This window comes from Pundamilia nyererei, unplaced genomic scaffold, assembly GCF_000239375.1.
Source record: "Pundamilia nyererei isolate P.nyererei 1_Seehausen unplaced genomic scaffold, PunNye1.0 scaffold00005, whole genome shotgun sequence".
Taxonomy (NCBI): Eukaryota; Metazoa; Chordata; class Actinopteri; order Cichliformes; family Cichlidae; genus Pundamilia; species Pundamilia nyererei.
The window spans coordinates 3,032,972-3,054,008 of NW_005187406.1; the positions used below are offsets into that span (position 1 = coordinate 3,032,972).

Sequence of the window (21,037 nt, forward strand, 5' to 3'; positions counted from 1 at the left end):
CATATTTTAGAAGAAAGAGATTACCTCATGTGATTGATGTATGGCAGCACTCACACTTCATGTGAGGGTTAGCTTTACCCTTTAAATGTGCCCTTCACCATATCTGCCACACTCATTACAGTCTTTGCTTCACCGAGTTGTAATTACAGTGGATATTGCTGCTTATAGTTAACCATCAGCAGCATACTGAAAGTAAACGAACAAATGAGGACAAAGTGCTAAAATGCTAGGCTCGATAAATAAACGCGCTGGTGTGGCTTGAGGACGCAGTGCCACAGTGAAGTTCATATACCTTGTGTAATTGTAATGATATAAATTGTTGTCACCCATGCGCCGGTCTGCCACGTGAGGGAGGCGCAAAATGGGATCTTGAGCCATTTTTTTCTTCTTTTTTTTTCTTTTTGCCTCCCTTCCTCTCTCCTCCTCAAGATGAAATTTGAAACCTGGGCCATTTCAGCCAAGTCTGTCCCCCGGGCTCTCAGTTCCTCCGGCTTCAAACACAGCTCTGCATCACCCAGCTCCATTTGGCTTCTTTAGAACTAAATCACTTTTGACACACTGACAGGAAAATATTATCCGTTTTTACGAACCACCCATTCAATTAACTTTTTATTTTTTGCAGGTTTTTTTTCTTTTCTCGTTCTTTTTTTTGCCTGTCAGTTGCATGTGGATTCAAAACTATCCGAAAAAGAGCCTGAAGACCACCAGCATTAAAAAAAAAAACCTCTCTGAGTCAAAACACTTCTCCTGCTGCAATCAGGCCGGGATGCGGGTGGTCCTGATTGTACACTGATCTCAAAATAGTTGAATCATCACCGGCATCCTTTCTTTTGTCTCGGTAGCATCCCTGTCTCTCCACTCATATTGTTTGTGGGATGTAAAGACCCGCTGAAGTACTTTGGCTTGTTTTGGCATTTTTTTCCCTCTCCATAAAGGAATTACGCTGTTTCGCCGGGAGGAGAGATTATGGCAAGATTTTTGTTGAACATAAGTCTCGTTTTGGTTTTGTTCGGATTATTTTTGCTCTCTTTTCCATCTTCAAGAGCCGAGCCGGGGCTGCTGGATGAAGAGGAGGAGGAGAGCTCCTGCCAGGGTGCTTTTGACCTGTACTTCGTGCTTGATAAGTAAGTGGAGGTTGTTAGCAATACACCACAAATAAGCTAACTTTTTGTTGTTGTCAGAGGTTTTTTATTATTATTATTATATTTTTCTTTTGAAGCATGTCATTCTCAAAGTGTGAACAAACTAGCCGCCGCTGTTTTAAGGAAAGGGGAATGATAGAAAAGTTTAACTTTTGACATAAAAAAAAAAGACTGAAAAAAGAAAAAAAAAAAGTCGGGCTCGAGAGCTTGCAGCCGATTAGCATCTGCGCGTGTGTGCGCGCGCGCGCGATGACGTTGGAGAGGAGGCTGACTGTCAGAGTTCAGGCTGCTGAATAAGCGAAAACACCGAGTGGGGTTTTGGAAGCAAATCCCGCGATATATGTTGGCTTAAATTGTTTAACCCTCGTCTTCTATATCTGGCAATTCGTTTTTATAAAGAAATACAACTTTTTAAGCAGTTTCCTTTATTCCCATCCATTCCGAAGGGATTTTTTTTAATGTGACTGCTCACCGTTAGCTCTTTCATTTCCACTCTGTACGCCCACATAGGAAAAATGTTGTGGTTAAGTGACATCTTTGAACTGGACTTCAACAGCTGGAGAGAAAATAAAATGTCAGAGAAACTTCTGGAGTGCCTGCCCTCTCTCCTGCTCGCTATTTTCTAACATGTCATTTTTTCTGCATTTACTTTGAAGACATGAACATGACTGTGATTCAGTTATATTCAGTTTATTTTAGAGCACAAATGGTACAAATGTTGTGGAGAATCTGTTTAAAGCAGTGATGCTGCTCTCATGTTTTGACTGCCAGCAGTTATCTTGAGATAATCTTACTATGATTAAAAAACATTTAACCAGCACCTACAATCTAATTTGCGAACATGAACCAGTGCCAGAAATGGGAGGGGAAAGAAGAGGAGACAGGAAACAACAACATTTATGAATAATGTGGTATTAATTTGGTGAAGGAAATGTTGCACACAGCACCTTTTTTTTTTTTTTTTTTGGTGGGGAGGGGGTGCTTCATGGGGTATTTAAAGCATCTCCGTAGCCATTGGCTTTTTCCAGAGGGGAAAAAAAGACTCCATATGTAAAGACGGTAAAAGGGTCTTCCTATGTCCATTGAAGTTTACAGAATCTTAGTAAGGCTTAGTTTTTTCCTGGAACTCAGTCCCAAGAAAACACATGCAAAGACACACACATACACACACACGCAAAACACAGGACTGCTTCCCAGATGTGGACGGCTGTGTTCGTCTTGTGCTGTGAGGTAAACACTGACACATGCTGCAAATAAAGAATCTGCTCATGTTTTCTGTGTGTCTGATGCTATTGTTAGCACTCTTGCGTGCTGCGGTGCCCACTCCAAGGTTGACTAACAAGTCATCATTTGCGGACTTCAAACGAGAGGAAGCTCATTAGAGACCGGTGTCGGCCTCCTACAGCCGTCGCTCACCACCGATCCCTGAGGCCTCAGCTGGCTTTATGAGACACAGTCTCAACCCTGTGCCCTGGTTTATCTTAATGAAAGGTGAAATCATTTAGCTTATTAATACATAAGCGCTGTAGTCATTCTCGTTTTTTTAAATATGTGAGGCAACACTGGGTGCAAAGTTGTGTGTTTCATTCTTTTCGAAGTGTTAAGTTGCTTTATAGTAAGATCAAGCCAGATTCACAGATTTCAACTCTGTTGTTTTTCACTTTTTAAAGATCAGTTTTAAAGCTTAAAGCTGTGCTAGTGGAGCTCTGAGGCTCTAGTTAAGCAGAGCCATACTTTGAGTTAAATCCTCACAAAGACATTGCTAACATGTTGGTGTTTAGCAAGTAAATATTAGTGTTTATACCCTAAACACAGTACAGTTTAGGTTCTTCTGTTTCAGTCCTCACCATCGTGATGGACAGACTAACCACCTGATCGATCGACTGCAGATCAAATTGGTAGTTTGTAGAAAATTCGATGGATCAGTTTAAATGTAGAAAAAGGGATTCATGCTGTAAGTGGAGTTTATTGCAGCCTTGAGCATATGATGTCATGTGATGGCTCAAAGTTGTGAGACGCTACTTGTTTAGACATCTGGGTAGCTGCACTCTGATGACAAGGTGGCTAATGGCTGCATGGCAGTCTGCTGAATTTGAAACATCTGGGACAGTGTTTGGAAAAAGTGGTTGCCGTAGCAATATACGTTATTTTAAAATGGTATGTGCCGTGAAGATCTGAATGTGAAATTCTCTAGGAGCGTCCAGTCACAGCCTGAAATCCAGTAAATATAGATGTTGGGTCTCATTTTAAGCCCCCAAACCACACACATCTAAGTTCTACTTTAATACACAGGCCATTACATCTAATATAATACAGATGGTTGTGTAAATGGATGCCTTCCAACACATATGGTGGTAAGATTTACAGTATACATATGTAGAAAAAAAAGGGTGTCCAGATAAAATGTTATGAAAGAAGAGTTTTCGCTGACAAAAACTAAAAATTGTGTTAGTAAATAAAAGTTATTAAAAAGGGTTTTAGGCACAGTAACCATCCATAGTTAATAATGTGACATCATATCCCTTTGTTGTGGTGTATTGTTTATGGTCCTCAAGTTAACACAGAAACAAGACTAAGAAGTGTACGAGCAGCTCTGCGAGGCTGTGCTGTAAGCATGCTGACATGCTGCCAAAACGCAACATGTTTTTATCAGCTATTAGCAAAAAAAAGAAGAAGTTTAGTGAAATAAAGGTCAGCGATATGGCATCATCAAACTCGTGCTAATTCCACAGAAGTCAGTGTATTAATCTTCGTTCGTCTCTATACTGGGCCCCTGGCTGTGGACAGCCAACCCTGGGCTGTTCGTGGCACAGTCATTTTCAAAGTAAACTGCGCATGCACACTACCAGTCAAAAGTTTGGGCACACCTTCTCATTTTATGGTTTTTCTTTATTTTCATGACTATTTACATTGCAGATTCTCACTGAAGGCATCAAAACTATGAATGAACACATATGGAATTATGTAGTAAACAGAAAAGTGAAATAACCCAAAATATGTTCTATATTTTAGAATCTTCAAAGTAGCCACCCTCTTTGCAAACTCTTGGCATTCCCTTGATGAACTTCATGAGGTCGTCACCTTAAATGGTTTTCCAACAGTCTTCAAGAGTTCCCAGAGATGCTGAGCACTTGTTGGTGCTTTTGCCTTCACTCTGCGGTCCATCTCATCCCAAACCATCTCGATTGGGTTTAGGTCAGGTGACTCTGGAGGCCAGGCCACCTGGCACAGCACTCCAGGACTCTCCTTCTTGGTCAAATAGCCCTTAAACTGCCTTGGATAATAATAAAGGATTTAGATTTAGGCTTTTGAATAGCAATAAATCTCAAATCTCAAGACCAATACTAACATGCCCTGACCTACAGGCTTAGGCGTGCAAACTAAACTAAACCAGCCAACAGATGATGTCCCGACTTTCCAAACAGGACGTTATGAATTTATCATTTAAGTTAGCTTGGTGCGCTGTGCATGATGTTCCTAAAATCATGAAGCCTTTTAACCTCTGTGATAATATGTTGCATATCTTTAAGTCCTATATAGCTGCGGGTTTGCATACTTTTTGCATTTGCTGATTCAGACCGGGTGGGACGCAGCTTGCTGTTTTATATGGAACACATTGCCTGAGGAATGGTTTTGGGTGTGTTCATAGCAGATAAAGGAATTCACATATAGGGTACATGTTAATGTTCAACCTCAAAATGAAGTTTGCATTTCTTTTGATGGGTGGGTGCAGATTCAAATATGGTAAATCAACAGTATCCGGTGATTGAATTTATGCAAAAATGCATTACAACAGTGTTATGCAGTACTAGTCCTTTTTTCCACATCCTCTTTCCATTTTACAGTATTACTTTTATTGACTACAGATGGGGAAACACATTATTCAGTTTATTAATTGTGTTAAAAAATAACAGTTTATCTGTTATTTTCTCATCAAGTCTTGTCTTTGTTTTTGCAAAATGTTTCTCTTGTCTTTTAATGTAGTCACAAGTTAGCGCTCCGGCTGGGCGTTGGGTCATGCTTCCGGAATCCAGACGAGTCAGTGGAAAACCTTAAGTGCAGCTGCAGTCTGTGAATACATTTCAAATGTCTGAATACGTTCTCGCTGTGGAATGACACCCACTCTGTGTTTTGCTGTCTGGGGCTTTTTACAAAATGTTGCTGTGACGTTTACAGCAAGGACAAATGCCTGTTGACATGATATTGTGTTATCTGTCATTCAAGAATTTGGGTTGCAAAAACAAGACTGGGGGAATAAAAAGTAGATATACTGTATCTCATTCTAGCTCTAATATTTGATGCAGAAAGAAGAGCATGCTTTGAAGAATACATAAGCTTGTTACTTAGTATCAAACCTAACGATTCCTCTCGGTTTTGGAATAGACACGCAGCGTTAGCTCAGCAATCACGCAGTAAAGACTCTGACTTCTGCAGTGGCTGTAAAAGTAGGTTAGTGGTTTTAAACAAACAAATCCTTGTTCCCACTCAGTTAAGTTGGTGCGGCATCATTGGCTGCAGGCTGGGGTGGTGTGGGTAGGCCCAGTTGGAATGGTAGATGGACTCCTTAGTGGAGTTTTTTTGTTGTTTGTTTTTTGGGGGGATTGTTTTTTCATCTTCAACACTTTGAACCACGAGAAGAATGTCACACCACTAAGCTTTAAGGTGTAGGGAGCTTTTTCCCACATGCATGCTGCCCCCTGGTGATTGCATTTAATTTTTATTTGTCTATTTTTTGCATTTGGCAACTGATTGCAAGTTGTTGCAGCAGCCAGCTGGTTGCCCAGAGATGCATGTGTGCAACACTTTCAACCTCTGGGCGACCACTTTCCATCACTAGGCACAGACCAGCTGATTGGAGCCAACCTATTTACAAATTAATCACGGTTCATATCAGACTGACTGCAACCACACTCAAGCAGATTGGAGGTTTATATAATTGCCAATTAATTTCTAAACATGGAGAGATTGCCAACAACTGTGGGAGTAAGCCAGAGAACCCACACTAGACAGTGAAAATATGCAAACTCCACACAGAAAAGTCCCAATCTGGTTTTAAATTCAGGACCTTCTTGCCGTGAGGCAACGATGCTAACCACCACACAGCTGTACTTCCCATTCCAGCTGGTTGTATCCAGAATACTTCAGTAGCTGCGTCAATGTTTGCAATGGAATTTGTGTTTTAGAGTTACTTCTTGGAATTTGAGTGTAAATAGTTAATGTGAATGTTCTGTTTAATTTGAATTTCTGTCAAAGCAGATGGAAACATATTTGCAACAGACAGGAACAAATTTGTGGTTTTCTCCAATTTCACATTATTATCACAAACAATTCTGTACTCGACCCCATTCATTAGCAAACTGATAGAAGACGAGATTGCAAGTTTATTGCACATGGTCTTAACAATTTTGGTGATACTGTGGTCGACAACCACTGTTTTCTCCACTGTGACTGCAGGGTTGAGCAATTTTATTATTACTTAGCCAACTGGAGGTAATAGAGCAACCAATGGATGCAACAATAAAATAATTTCAACTTTTTTCCCTTAATTTAATTTGTTGTTAGGAAATGAAAGCCTTTTCTAGATCATGTATGTTAATGGTCAAATAGCTGTTAAGGTGTGCTTCGGTTTCCACCAGCTCCAAAGCTAATCGTCAAACCCGTCACTAAATTTGTGTGTCAACTGGTGCTATATAGGTACTTTACATCAGGCTTATTGCTTTCTTCACATGGCTGATGAGAGCAGTGAAGCAAAATAGCCATACACCCAGAGAGGTGAGCTGAGAGATGCTACAACACTTAATAAACTTAATAAAGTGCAGAGCTGTGTGTTAATTATCTGGGTTTGGTGAAAACCTGAAATATTCTCCAAAGCAGCTTTAAACTGGTATTTTCTTACATAATGCTAATCGTGTTGCAGTGTGTCATTTATCCCACTTAACCATTGAAAGCTCTGAGCTTTTCAGCTCATTATACTAATTAGCAAATATTAGCAGTCTATCACTCTAAACTGAAATGGCAAGTATCTCTTACAAAGAGATGACTGAAAAGTAAAAAATCATGCATGTGTCAAGACTGTTCAGTGGATGGAAATAAAAAGAAAGCCAATGAACATAGAAGGTCATAAACGCTTCAAGTTCTTTGTGCTGTTGATGCCCTACCCTGCTTGTTCTGTCTCCTCTACAATGTTTTTCTTCTTGTCTTTCTTCTGCCCCTCCCCTCCTGCTGAACTTTGTGCTTTCGAGATATACACACAGTCTCTGAGTAATTTTCTGCAGGTCCACTCACTGCGAAATCTATCCAGTCAGCAGAAAAAGACATTACTGAGAATGATTAAAGATTTTTTATTCTTCAGGGCTACTCAAACCCATGGGGGACTTCAACCCACAAGTCACAGTGTGTTTAGCATCAGTGACTAGTAATGATGCATAGTACCTCCCTTTGTGCTTTTAGCAATTTTGGAAACTCAAGGTTGCTACAAATAATCATACATATGCATAATGTTGCAGAAGATACGATGTTCCCAATACTGTATAATGCACAATAGCTTGGTCTAAGGGCTGAGTGTAAACCTGAATGTAGCACGTATGATGTGACTCAGCCGCAGAGACAAAAGAAAGCAGGACCACCCGATTGTAAATTCAGCAATCTAACCTGAAACTATGCGTCTTAAAACTTTAGAAAAATAGATATGATCTAAATACATATTGTCACATTTGATCTTCTGTATTAACAAGGAAATAGAGTTTACTTCTACTGAAAATCAGATGGAATTGCACCACAAGTAATTTGGATGTTCAAATGCTTCATTCTAGCGTGTCTGAAGCGCTGCTCCCTGACATCTCACTTTACTTTGGACAAAGAGCTTAAATGTGTCTCTTACCCGACATTCTTCTTCTTCATTTCCTGTCCTTGCATCTAAAATTATTAGACAAACAATTCAAGAAAACCCCTACAGGTTCCCTACAGGACAACGTAAAAGCAACCATTGCTGCACTTGAGAGCAAAGCTGCAAAAGCCACTGTAAAACGGCAGAGGCCCTGTAGCTGTATTTTCATTATAAACCTACACAAAACCTACATTAAACACCTTTTCCTCCATCTGATTTATCTGCAATATGTTCATCAGATTAGTACATTCAATGTTCTTTTAATGTCAAATTATACAGTGTTATGTAATTGGCTGCCACAGTATTTTTCATGTTAAGCTAAGCGTGCTTACTCTTTTTTTTTAATGGATTACAGTGTTTTTCCAGGAGTGGTCTTAAATCTGGCAAAACAACTGAAAACTAGCTATTTAGCGACACAGATCTCCAGTCTCTGTAAAACAGAGAACTGCACAGTGACTAAACAGACTGTTTACTTGCTGCTTCGGTCTTCTAGTGGCCATGCTGGCTCAGACAGACCAAAGCAGGTCAGAAACTTGGCCTTGGAGTTGAACTAAATCACTGAACCACTGGCATGTTTTCTTGCACTTTGATATGAGCCAACAGGTTTTTCCCATTATCTCACTCCCACAGTTGAATTGACTGATAAAGCTCTTCATCTTTCCCTTGCTCTGTCCTTCCTTTTCTTTTGCTTCTTTGTTTCTCGGCTCTCAGATGGCTTACAACAAGACACATGGTTTTCATCTCATTAGTACAGAGAAAACGCTGTCACTCGGCTATGACAAGTTGCTATGACACAACTTCACACCGCCGTTGGGCGTCATCACTTAGTCGGCAATCTGTGGCCAGCCCTCACCTTTCTGAACTTTTGCTTTCTGAGTCCAGACCGCACACTGCTAAACTTCGGTGTTCAACTCAGGTCATTAAAATTAGATCAAGGGATTGTGGTGGGAATAAGACACCGTATAAAATGGTGTCATCAAGAATCAGAGAATGAAAAGGACCACTTCCTCTCCCAGCACTGTTTGGACAGGTGAGTGAAACTGCAAGCTAGGCCTCAATCCCACGACTGTAGCCACCTCAGACAATCACAACTGCTCCAAGGCAAACATGAGCCGCAGTGGTCCAGAAGCACAGATAAGCAGCTAAAAACCAAACGTGGATGTCCTCAGATTCACCCTCGTGTTAAGTAAATACTCAAGAATGATCCCCACACTTCGTCACAAGTATTAGCTGCAAATTTCACCAGACTTTTTATTCTTTCTCCCCTCCTCTGTTGCTATAATGGAACAATTTGCACAAGAAACTGGCTGCTGCCTTTCCTTCAGGTTTGAACCCGTCTGCATGTGTATGTGGGACTCTTTCTGTTTGCGCTGCACTTTTTATTGAACTAAATGCTACAGTCTACCTCAGACCTTTTTTTTTCTTCTTATTTTGGGAGAATTTTGTTTAGCTTGTAGGTCTTGTCCTCTTTCTCTGCTCAGTCAGCCTCCCAGGAATGTAAGCCTTGATGTGGGGGGAGCAAGTCATGTCATCAGAACTGCAAAAACACAGAGAAAACGCTTAGAAGAGGCTTTTTTCCCCAGTTGACCGGCGTTTGTAACCATTCTGAATTAAAGGGTAAACCCACTAAGAGTTACATAATACATAGATATAATAGTGCAGAGGCATTTTGGCTTCATTTGAGCAATCAATTGGTTTGTTTTTTTTGCATTTGCTCTTGATAAGGTTTTTGTATGAGTCAAAGAAGTTCTGATAAACCACGCTTGAAATTTCTGTGCAGTAGCTGTAAAATAAGTCTTGAGCTTTGTAAGTCAGACATGTCAGCGTTGCTCGTGGGCAGCTGTACTGACCTCTTGGATATATTAAATGAGCAGTGGAAGTATTATTTCCTACTTTAAACAAAAATTATATGAAACAAATACATCTAACAAAGCATTTAATGAAGGCTTAGAGTCTGGTTTGGCACGATAAAAAGTCTTGAATGACTGAGGCATGATGGGAAACTCCCTGGTATTCCCTGGCTCTATCCTCCCCAAATCCTGGCCAAATTCAATAATTACCCCTCTGCTTCCAAGCAATAACACAAAAACACCAGGGGTTAAAACCTCTTTGACATGCTATTGCAGGAAAATAACATTAGTCACAATTCATTTCCATTTCAAGCCAGGCCATGCAACTGGCGCTGTTTTCCAAAACACCCAACTCCTATAAGAAAGGCTAAGTTGGTTCCTGCAAGTTTAGCTATCCATGTAATACAAATACAAATACACATGACTATTATCAGCTTAAAGCATGAGAAACCTGCTTGCAAGGAATGGTTGATTCACCTTGTTGTGTCTAGAGGTCTCAGACAGCTATATGGACCATTAGTGTGCAAGGAACTCATTCAGCTAGAAAGTAGGATAACAGAGTAGATGTTTAGTCTGTTTCCCATTTTCTCCCATCACAAGGATATGAACTTCCACTTTAAGCATATGACATGCCTTTGTGTTTCGTCTCTTTCTTAGAGAACTGCATGGATGAATGCAGGTGAATAAGTTGAATTAAGATTGAAACAAACAAACAAAAAAAACGTACTCATATCAGTACTGAAAATAACACTAAATAATTCCTGCTTCATCCTCTTCCAATTTTACCACCATCAGTTGGCTCATTTACATCTCTCTGGCTTCTTCCCTAGCTGGTTACTTTATGCCCAAAACTCTCTCCCCTAATGATCGCTCTTAATAAAATCGCCCCACAGCACACATGGTGTCTGGCTAGAGGAAATGAAGGCAGCTCCACAGGGTATCATTTTATGATAGTTCACTTTTATGGAGGATCATCTAGGGAGACCACGGTCTGTTTCCTCATCCTCAAGGGCCACGTTAATGATACAGGAGTTTGCTAAATCATACTCCCGTTACTGCCGCAAATGACTATTACACACATATTTTCGCTACAAAATAATCCATATTCATAACAAAATTAAGTTTTACATTTATCCCTCTGAGGATCACTAACAAATGGCGTATTAGATTAACTATTTCTTGCTAATGAGTATGATAGCATGTTTGTTATGTTTGGCAGCTCAGGAATGAAAGTCAAATTACTTTAATTAAATAAATTAAAACAGTACTTTTATTGCAAGTAAATGACACGCAGTAAAGGCACTGCTAACAGGTTGAGCAGTTGTGTTTTGCCTGGCATATATACAGCTTGTTCTTCATGTTGTGGAGCTAATGACTAGACCCCCTGTCATTTTTGGCTAACGAAGCTCTTATCCTCTTGTATGAGTACTCTAGCATATGAAGGTTAGAGTCTAACTGATACAGTAGATAACTTATGAAGTTATTTTTTATGTTTTCATTTTCTTATTTTTATTTGAACTGCTACAGTCACTTACTATGATATCAAGCAGAGTCATATTTCTCACATTTTTCTTGATATAACCTTTTTTTTAAATGTGCCATCCGTTTTCTAGATCTGGCAGTGTGAAGGATCACTGGAATGAAATCTATGAGTTTGTGAAGAACTTAGCAGAAAAATTTAAAAGGTAAGAGACACTTAATGAGCGTGTGTGAACAGACACAATTAAGCCAACAGATTTGCATAGATAAATGGGGTAATATAGGTGATATACACCGTATAGTGCAAGATCAACATTTGGAACCAACATTGTCAGTCTCCAAACAGCATGTTGCCTCGTATTCGACTTCCTGGAGCCCAGAGATATAAATTACTGAAGAGAAAAGCACATTTTACAGAGTAGTCACTCTGGTAAAGTGAAAAAATCTGTCCTTACAGCTACAGCTTGCCATATGCTAAGTCACTCAGTATCCGGGCTGATGATTCACTCAGTCTCCAGTAGTTGTGTCAGTGACTACAGGCAAAAATGTCTATATGTATGTGAGCTGGCTTGGTTTGATGGACTGTCTTTAGTTTAAAGTTCTTTTCCTCCAAATGTCTCTAAGATCTCTCTCATCTCTCTAAGATGCAGATATTGCATCTATAATTTCAAAATTGAAATATCATTCTTAAAATATGGCATATATTTAAAAGCAAGAAGTTTCAATAAATAGCCAGCTTTCAGCCAGACTGAAAGGCTTTTTCCCCACACGGTTTGAAGGCCACAACACCTGGAGCTTTGTGGCCTAGTCATAGCAAAGAACAGCTCCTCCTCAAAGCTGTAGTTTTTTAACAACTATGCAAAAAGTTTTAAACAATCCAAAGCTGTGCTAACTTACTGTCTCAAACAAGAAACACACATTCTTGCTTCAAATAATTGAAGTGTGAGTAATTCCTTTCACCAGTAAACAGAACTTTTCCACATCTGAAGATTCAGCAATGCAGCCTCAATATCAACATTTATGTCACTGTCACGCAACAAAGGGTTCAAATCCTGCACACTGGAACAACTTCATGTCACATGGCTTCTTTGTGTGCTCTAAACAAATAATCGATCTCAAGCTAGAAACACAGATTGCTGGAGTGAATCAGTTAAGTCGTTTGTCTCCAGCAAGATATCTGTTGAAGAAAAGAGAAGAAAGAAAAGTCATGAATACGAAGAGTTATTTTATGTTTTCTAGGAAAATTGTTATATTGTTTGTGTTTTATTGTTATTACTTAGAATAACTGTTTCTGATCAATCTCAGATGACATAGAAATGTTTGTATTGCTCACACAGGCTGTTGTCCTTAGTGGACGAATACTAATATCTTTACTTCCTGGTCATTCTTTTGGGTGAACCGTTAATAATACGTGTGATGCTTTATTTGCTCTTTCTTTTTACCTTTTATAGTCCTATGCTGAGGATGTCTTTCATAACATTTTCCTCAAGAGCGTCCATCATTTTGAAACTGACGGAAAACAGGTGAATTAATTTCTCTTATATAACCTTACAATGAATACAACCTTTTAATGTCAGTATTTAGACACAGCTAACATTAGCTGAGTGTTTTCGTGTGCAAATTTTTGTAGCATGAAGTGATCTCACGCGACAGTAAACTTAATCCACTACATCAGAATCAATGCAGATAAAACTGAAAATTGGCCCATGTCACTGTGGAACTGTCACAGAATAACATTTGTTGAATAAGAGACAAGAATGAGAATGAGACCACTGATAATTGCTATTGTGTAAACAAGTTTCATTTCTAACAGAAGTGGTTATAGCTTAGAATAGAATAGAATAGAATAATCCTTAAGTAGTGAAAGTATTCAGATATTTTGCTGGTCAAGCCCCCAAATATGTCATTGTCAATAAATTCACAGCTCAAAGGAACACAACACATAAGAAGCAACGATTTTAATGCAGTTAAAAAAAAAATCTTAAATGCAAATATTGAATACATGTAAGCAAGATGGGATCCCCCAGAAGCTAATAGTAGTAAATTAAACTAATAAAGACAAAGCTGAAAACAGGAGTGCTAGGAAGTCCCAAGTGAGTCAGTAATTAATAAGCAAAAATGTAAACAGCAACTGATGCAAAATATTGGTGCTCTGAGAATCCTCAGAGCACTATTTCCTTTGGCTTGGTGTGCAAGTGTCTTGTTGTGTTTTAAAAGTATTTTTGAGAAAAAGTTCTGAACCAGTTTTGTGTCTACACGTAACTTTTAAGCTGTATCTATAGGCACTTTGTTATTAGCATCTTATTATTTGTTCTCATTTCCTTAGTTGAATCTACAAAAAATTGGCAAAGATAACATAGTGTAGTGGATAAATAGAATATAAAATAGTATTTTTACCCCCCAGAGTGGGATACCCACCAATCAGCTGAATCACCTTGGCATACTCTGCAGAGATATGCCAAGGTGATTCAGCTAATTGCTGGGAATCACATTGCTCTACATACATACAAAGGCTGAGGTATGCCAAATTATACAAGAACTGGACTGAAAATTAGTGGCAACAGGTCTTTGTGGAATGATGAAATTTCACATTTTTGGTGCAAATAATCACCCTACATATGTATGAAGGAGGTCAGCTGGGAAAAAAAATTGATGGAATTATGAATGCAGAAAAGTAGTTTCAGAGTTCAGTCCACCATGCAGTGTCAGGAAAGCATCTGACTGGCAGCAGCTTCATTCTTCGGCTTGACAATGATCCCAAATGCACTGCCAATGGAGTAAAAGCATAACTGGATAGAAAAATACACAATGAAACACTGTCAGTCATGGATTGGCCTCCCCAGAGCCCAAACTTCAGCCTTATTGAATGACACTGGAGAACTATTCATGAATACTTAAAAAAATTATAAGAAAACTTGAATATAAGAGTTGAGTTTGTGTTGAAGAATAATGGTGGTCATACCAAATATTGACTTTCAAGCTCATTAGAACTGTACAAACTCTGTATTTGCTTTATATATAATAACCAAAAAAGTTTAATCAGTACCGTAGGTTAGCTTCCAGAAATGCACAGGCAGGACAGGAATCCAATTGTGCTTTGTTACTTTCTGCAGAGTCGACATCACGAAGGGTTTGAACGCACTGAACAGAGAGGTTCCCGGTGGAGATACCTTCATGCACCTCGGATTACAGCTTGTGAGTGTGTGCTGTAATGTGTAACATTTTTACACTGCAAAATCAGTCTGTTAAGTACAGAGCTACTCAAGGCTCCTTTATTACCTGTTTAAATCTGAAATGTGCTGTGACTTTATTTAAAGGCAAATCAGCAGATAAAGAAAGAGAACTTTGGTAAGCATTAATAAACATAATTATCTCATTTTTGGGGCAACAATGGAGCACATGGTGAAGTTACAACACAGCGTATATGATTTGCAGGTACTGCCAGTGTGATTATTGCTCTGACTGATGGAGAGCTACATGAGCATCAGCTTAGAGATGCACAACATCAGGTAACAAATTCACACTAACACTGATTTTCACGATGACTCTGGTTAGAGCTCAGTAACAGGGCTAAACTGGAAGCAGAATTGCTCTCATTAGCTTCATGACTGACAGTTTTCTGGAGTTTGCTCAACTTTTTGCCTTTGTTGTTCAAACAGGCGAATGAAGCCAGATCTCTGGGAGCTATTGTGTACTGTGTTGGTGTCAAAGACTTCAACGAGACACAGGTAATTCAGATGTAACAAATTTGTGCAGTATATGGAAGTTTATTCCCTTTAATCCCCCAAATATAAGACATTTGATTAGAGAAAAAAGCAAAAATTCACCACAGGACATGTACTCTACCACATGTGCTCATTATTCTGGAAAAGAAGAAATCTTACAAATTGGGTAACCCATCATTTTCCCTGTGAACCAACTCCAGTGATTTTTAACTCTGATCTCTTCGAATGTTCTCTTACTGTACAGTTCTTTACCTCTAAAACATCTGAAATTGCTTCAAATGAGTATGAGTGCATTTGAGGCAGCTTTCCCCCTGTCATGGCCTCATCTTTCATTGTTGAAGTTTATTTAGCCTCCTTTGATTATTTAGTTTGTTAATCCTTCCTCTGTTCTCTTCTGTTTGTGTACCTCTGTCTGAACTTCTTTCCCACTGTAGCTGGCCACCATTGCAGACACCATTGAACATGTGTTTCCTGTGTTGGGAGGCTTCCACGCCCTGCGGGGTGTCATTGATTCGGTAAATAAACACTTTTCCTTGCAGAGAAACTAGCCCATACAGGCTCCGTTCAGACATCTGTATTTACATATTCAACACAAGATCCCTTTTCACTGCAATGTCATTTTAAACAGTTGTTTATTTGAAAGCAAAACCTGACTTTTGAAAACACTATTGTACAATTTCATAATGACTGAATATCTCTTTAAGATTTTAGATTTTATTTTCTCTCAGACCAGTTAATACAACTAATTTTAAGCTTTTAAAAGGAGCACTGACTTGTCTAGGTTTCAACTCTCTGCTCAGTATTCTGTCATGCAACACGCAGAACTGTAACTCTTTGTGTATACTGGCTGAAACACACACAGTCGGAGTTCAGTTCAAGCAGGGTAAGCTACTTCAACTTGCGTTCTCTCCTACAGCTAGCATGGTGGGAAAAAAAGCTTTTTATCAGCTCACTGAGCAATAGTTTGCTTTTTCAGTTTTGGATCTGTGACAATCACAGTGACAGTGTAGGATCAAGTGAATCAAGGACCAGTCGCGCAGGTTTGAGACTTGTTCACGAACATCTGGCAACCACCGGTCATGGGGGTGAAATTAGTATTCATCAACTGGTAGAGAGTGGTTGTTTGAGGTTTATGGCAGTCACTGGGAAAATGACTGATAAATCTCGAGTCACATGGTCTTGTTGACTGATCAGTGACCCCCATTTTTCCCTAGCAACCTACCTGTCAGTTGGGAAAAATGTGTGTTCCTCAGCTGGTCGGCAGAAACATTCTTTGTGATTGCTTTGGTCGTTAGGATATTGTTGCGGGCTCCCGTGGTTTGCATGGAAGTGATGGACTTGTCTACAAACACTGGCCAGCTGCTCTCTGAGCTGAAGTGAAAATGTAAGAACTGCAATACAAACCCGAATTGGAGACCTTCATTGTGAAAGTTGTTTCTTTTGAAACATGTTGGCTGAAGCTCTGAGGCAAACCTCCATTTCTGTTTAATACCACTCAGCTAGTAGTTGGAAGTGTTTGCAGACAGACGTGAATCTACAAGCAAAGCTGTCACAAGGAGATTTTTGGTTTATTACCCTCTTCTTTCTCACCCACCAACAGCCAGCAACCTCCAGGAACGGCTGCCAATCAGTCTGGGAAAATGTAATTTTGCCTTGAAATCTGTGGCTGTATCACATCCAATTTTAGGCAATGACATCACATGAGAAATCTCAATATACTCAGCTAAATCACAATTTTCTAAAGCCTAATATTCTCAGCTGCAGTCGAATAATAAACAAAGGTAGGCTCATAGTCGTTAGCCAGTGACCAGATCATTTCCAGCTGAAATGATTGTCATTTGAACATTTAATCCGTTGTAGCTCCAAGAGTTTGATTATGGTCAAATAGCTAAAAACATTATCTTATGTAATTACCAAATCATTTTTCCTTGACCTTAATGGAATGCATCGTGTGTCTCACTGTTTTATTACGCAGAGTATATAAAAAAGAAAAAAACCCTGAAAAATATCTAAGGCTGGAATTTCTTTTAAAAGATTTTCACTTCCTATTTAAAGGATCGGTCATTTTTAAGTCTTGCTTTTATTAATGCTTTAAACATCTCTAATGTAAAAGTATTAAGATTGGAGAACATAACCATCGGAAAGTAAGTTACACTAGTCCCTTCACTTTGATAATTTAAGATAAAGTTGTCACAATGAGATGTGCAGAGTGTAGAGTCAGAGTCATAAAAGGCAGGATTCAGAACTCGGAGGATCCAACAGCTAAAAGCTTTAATTGCTAAAAGGTACGATAAAAGGTATATCAATGTAAAATAAATCCATAAAGAGAACTGAAGATCTCAAAGGGTTGAAAAGAGGGGAAAGAATCGCAAGAATTACAAATCATGTGACAAAAATCAAACAGGATTATTTATATGCACATGACTACCTGGGGATTGGAAACAGAATGGGGAACTAGAGGCTGATGGAGGTAATCAAGACATAAGATCTTTCAAAGCAGGAAATAACAGGAAATAACTAAAAGAGCACTAGTGCTGACATAAATACTTACACTTAGCAAGATCTCAGACAGGGGAACAAAGAGGGACCAACACAAAAACAGAGAAATGAGACAAAGGGTGCGAACTGCAACTGTCATAGATAAAAATCAAGACATTAACCACGACACATGATCGCAAAACTGAAACTCAGAACAAATCAGTCGTCAAGAAAAGACAGAAATTAGAGACTCAATAATAATATCACCGGGGAGAAAAACTCATCATTGTACTAAAATAATAAGGAAATCAAAACATGAAAGTATTCAGCTGTATTTGCAAAGCAGGGAGAGTTTTGAGTATTCTGGGAAGAGGTTTAACCAACCCAAACTCGTTTTTTTAGACACACACTGATAAGTATTATTAAGGATTATTTTACATCAGATGACTCCCAAATATACTCAAAACATATTAATTGAGCTCTTGGCTCATGAACAAGGCTAGTATCAAAATAAATGTGGAAAAATCACTGCTGTCTTTTCTCCCCCAGATCATCAAGAAATCCTGCATTGAAATTTTGGCAGCTGAGCCTTCCAGTGTTTGTGCAGGAGGTGAGGAGCTATAAAACTCACACATTCACAATTACAGCCTGAACTCGGTCCCTCCTGAGTCATCGACACATATGCCAGCAAACCATTGCTCCTTCCACTGTGTCATTTTCATTAGTGGGTGCCTGGTCTCGGCTTCTTTGAATTATGACAATCCCAGACTGAAAGAAATGACCATTTATGGCCATCCAGGTCACTGACAGGAAATCTGCTGGGACGGGGTAACACGGAGGGAATAATATTACAGAGTCTCATTAAAAGGAGGGACCGTGAGACGGGGGGCAGGGGTGAGATTTCCTGCAGATATGATGTAAAGTAGACACCATTCTTTACTCTCCTGCCAAGAGAAAGATTATGACAGTTAAAGCAACAATAAATGGACATTAAAAGCCACAAATGAACAGATAAAAGCAGGGTTGGATTAAAAGTTTCTGGCAATAGCAGAAGGACTTTGACTGTTTTTCACATCTGCCTTTTATGAAGCAATGAATTACTTTCACCCATAAAGAGGGAAATTATTTAACTTCACACTGAATATTATACCATGGCCTGCTGCTAGAACAAGCTGCCTCACAGATTTAACCTTATTATATACGTATACGGCTGATATATAACAGTAGTTTCAATTTTTGACAGGCAACATTGTAACTATTTAAGGTCCAGCAGAGACATTAGTTCTATTTATTTTATATTATTCATTTTTATTATATTTTAAAGCAATGTAAGGAGACTAAGGCCCATGCTATTTTCTCTACATGACAATGGTGGAAAAATAAGCTCAGTTTCACTCAGGTCCACTACAGTCAAGATATTGTTATTTTCTCATCCACCTTATGACATGGATAAGATGGAGAAAACCCTTGTATTTGCAAAGGTGCATAAGTGCAAGCCAGGGAGGACATTAATAACAGGAGTTGTGGCACTGATTTAGTCAGAAACAGCAAGAAAAGCAGGAGCTGCAATAAGAGTGGGTTGCAAGGCAGCTTGCAGACGCGCAGCAACTGTGGAGAGGCTTAAATAGAACGACCTGTGTGAGACTGATAAGCTAAGCTGAGCTGAGCTGGAGGCTTCTTGGCTTTTCTGAAATAATACTACATCATTAGAGAGACATCACACCATGCTGGTGTGCAACTGTGCCACATTAAACAGGAAAGTGAGCTTTGTTTAGGATAAAGTAATAAAGTGTCAGATTTTTCTTAGCAAAGACTGTCTGCCAAGTGTCTAAAATGTAAAATTACCTTGTGTAACCAGAGTCTTTTCAAGTGGTGGTTAAAGGGAATGGGTTTCTCCATGCAAGAAACATTGACCAGGTGCTCTGCAGCTTCAAAATCAATGACACCATCACCATCAGTGAGTACACCTATGCTTTGTTTCCTTAATATAAATCAAGCTGAATTGTGACAGATGCATGTGTTATTAGTATACAGTTTCTATGAGAAAAAGTAGAAACCCTCACAAAGAAACAAAATTCACTTTTCACTCGTGTATGTTGTCTGTACATGCTACATATATGCCACATAGCTCAGTTCTTTTTTCTTGTAGATGAAAAGCCAGCTGATGTAGAAGACACATTCTTATTGTGTCCAGCTCCTGTTATCGATGAAGTTGGAAAGTAAGTCCCTCTTCTTTATAACTTCATGATTTCATTTAGTTATGCAGATCCACTTTCATCACCCTTTCAAGCAAAAGTGCTCATACTTCAGTGCCGTCCATGTGCATCTTAGACCACATAAATATATTCGCATGTATATGTGCACAGACCATAAGACGCCTGCTGTACATTAGCTGTTTATGATCCCCATCCGAGGCCAGATTCCTCCGTTCTCGATCCCAGTAGAGCTTACCAAAATAAAAGAGGCTCTCTCACTGTGGCAGCATATTCAGTGGTAAACCCTTCATAAATACGTCTTAGTTCTATCGTAAATTAGAACAGAGCAGTGAAAACTAAAGCAGATTCTTGGTAGACATAGATAGAAAGTACTGCCTCAAGAAGAAAAACGTAATAAAAGCTAACACTGTTCCACATCTGCATGTAAATTGATACCACATCAATAGTTTGTTTAAAATTTGCTCTGAAGTGTCCAAAAATGAATCAGTTCTGGTATAATGACTTTCAAATTACTGTAGTCCAAGTTTAGATGAGATTCAAATCAGGGATCTGTGCTTGTTGAGGTTCATGAAGCTGATTAACAGTACAATAGAAAAAATGAGCTGCATTTTAAAGTTCAGGATCACAGGGCATTAAAAAGAAGTGTTTCTGTCAGTGTTCAAAGGGGCAATGAAGGGCTCTGAAAACTAAGACAACTGAGGTTGGCCTACTCGAACTTTGACCACATGACGGTCACACAAGTTCTCGGTGTAACCTAAGAAGGGGCCAGAATTGCTTCTCATCAGCTAGCTGTGTTCTCCTTTTAGAGCCCAACTATGCTCCAACATCAACAATCCACAAACCTCTCTAACCTAAGTCTTTATGGGAAGAAAAGTACACTGGGCCACAGAATACAAGGTTGAGTGGATGGTGGTAAAGACTTTAAACACACAAAGTAGGCAGGCGAGACCTTGTCAGCTAATACCAGAGGTTCTCTTCTCACGCTTTCTTTCTTGACTTTTTTAGGATACTTCTTGTATTTCTATAATTGTTTACAAATTCCTTTATTTAACACTAGAGGTAATATTTGTGCTGGCTGTGGTACGGTAGCAGAGAGAAGTTGATTTGCGTCCTTGGAGAAAGATTTAGGAAACCTGGAGTGATGGCTCCGATGCTGAAACTTCAGTCAAAGGTGGAAGGACTGTAAAGCAGATGTGGTGGCATAACATCCCCACAACTTCCCGCTGATTAGATTCATTTGGATCTTTGTTTGTTGTTCTGA

The 21,037-nt window shown here is 39.2% G+C and overlaps 1 protein-coding gene across 1 annotated transcript in view; it reads left to right on the forward strand.

Moving 5' to 3' along the window:
• Positions 1–476: 476 nt before the first annotated feature.
• The window catches only part of antxr1c (ANTXR cell adhesion molecule 1c), a 34,534-nt gene continuing 13,973 nt past the window's right edge, over positions 477–21,037 (forward strand). The window contains exons 1-11 of the mRNA XM_005721772.1: positions 477–1,124; positions 11,492–11,563; positions 12,809–12,880; positions 14,471–14,552; positions 14,675–14,705; positions 14,793–14,866; positions 15,017–15,085; positions 15,517–15,597; positions 18,110–18,170; positions 19,419–19,517; positions 19,710–19,779. Coding sequence (XP_005721829.1) covers positions 967–1,124; positions 11,492–11,563; positions 12,809–12,880; positions 14,471–14,552; positions 14,675–14,705; positions 14,793–14,866; positions 15,017–15,085; positions 15,517–15,597; positions 18,110–18,170; positions 19,419–19,517; positions 19,710–19,779 — 869 coding nt within the window. The 5' untranslated portion in view covers positions 477–966. The remainder of the gene's footprint in view (positions 1,125–11,491; positions 11,564–12,808; positions 12,881–14,470; positions 14,553–14,674; positions 14,706–14,792; positions 14,867–15,016; positions 15,086–15,516; positions 15,598–18,109; positions 18,171–19,418; positions 19,518–19,709; positions 19,780–21,037) is intronic.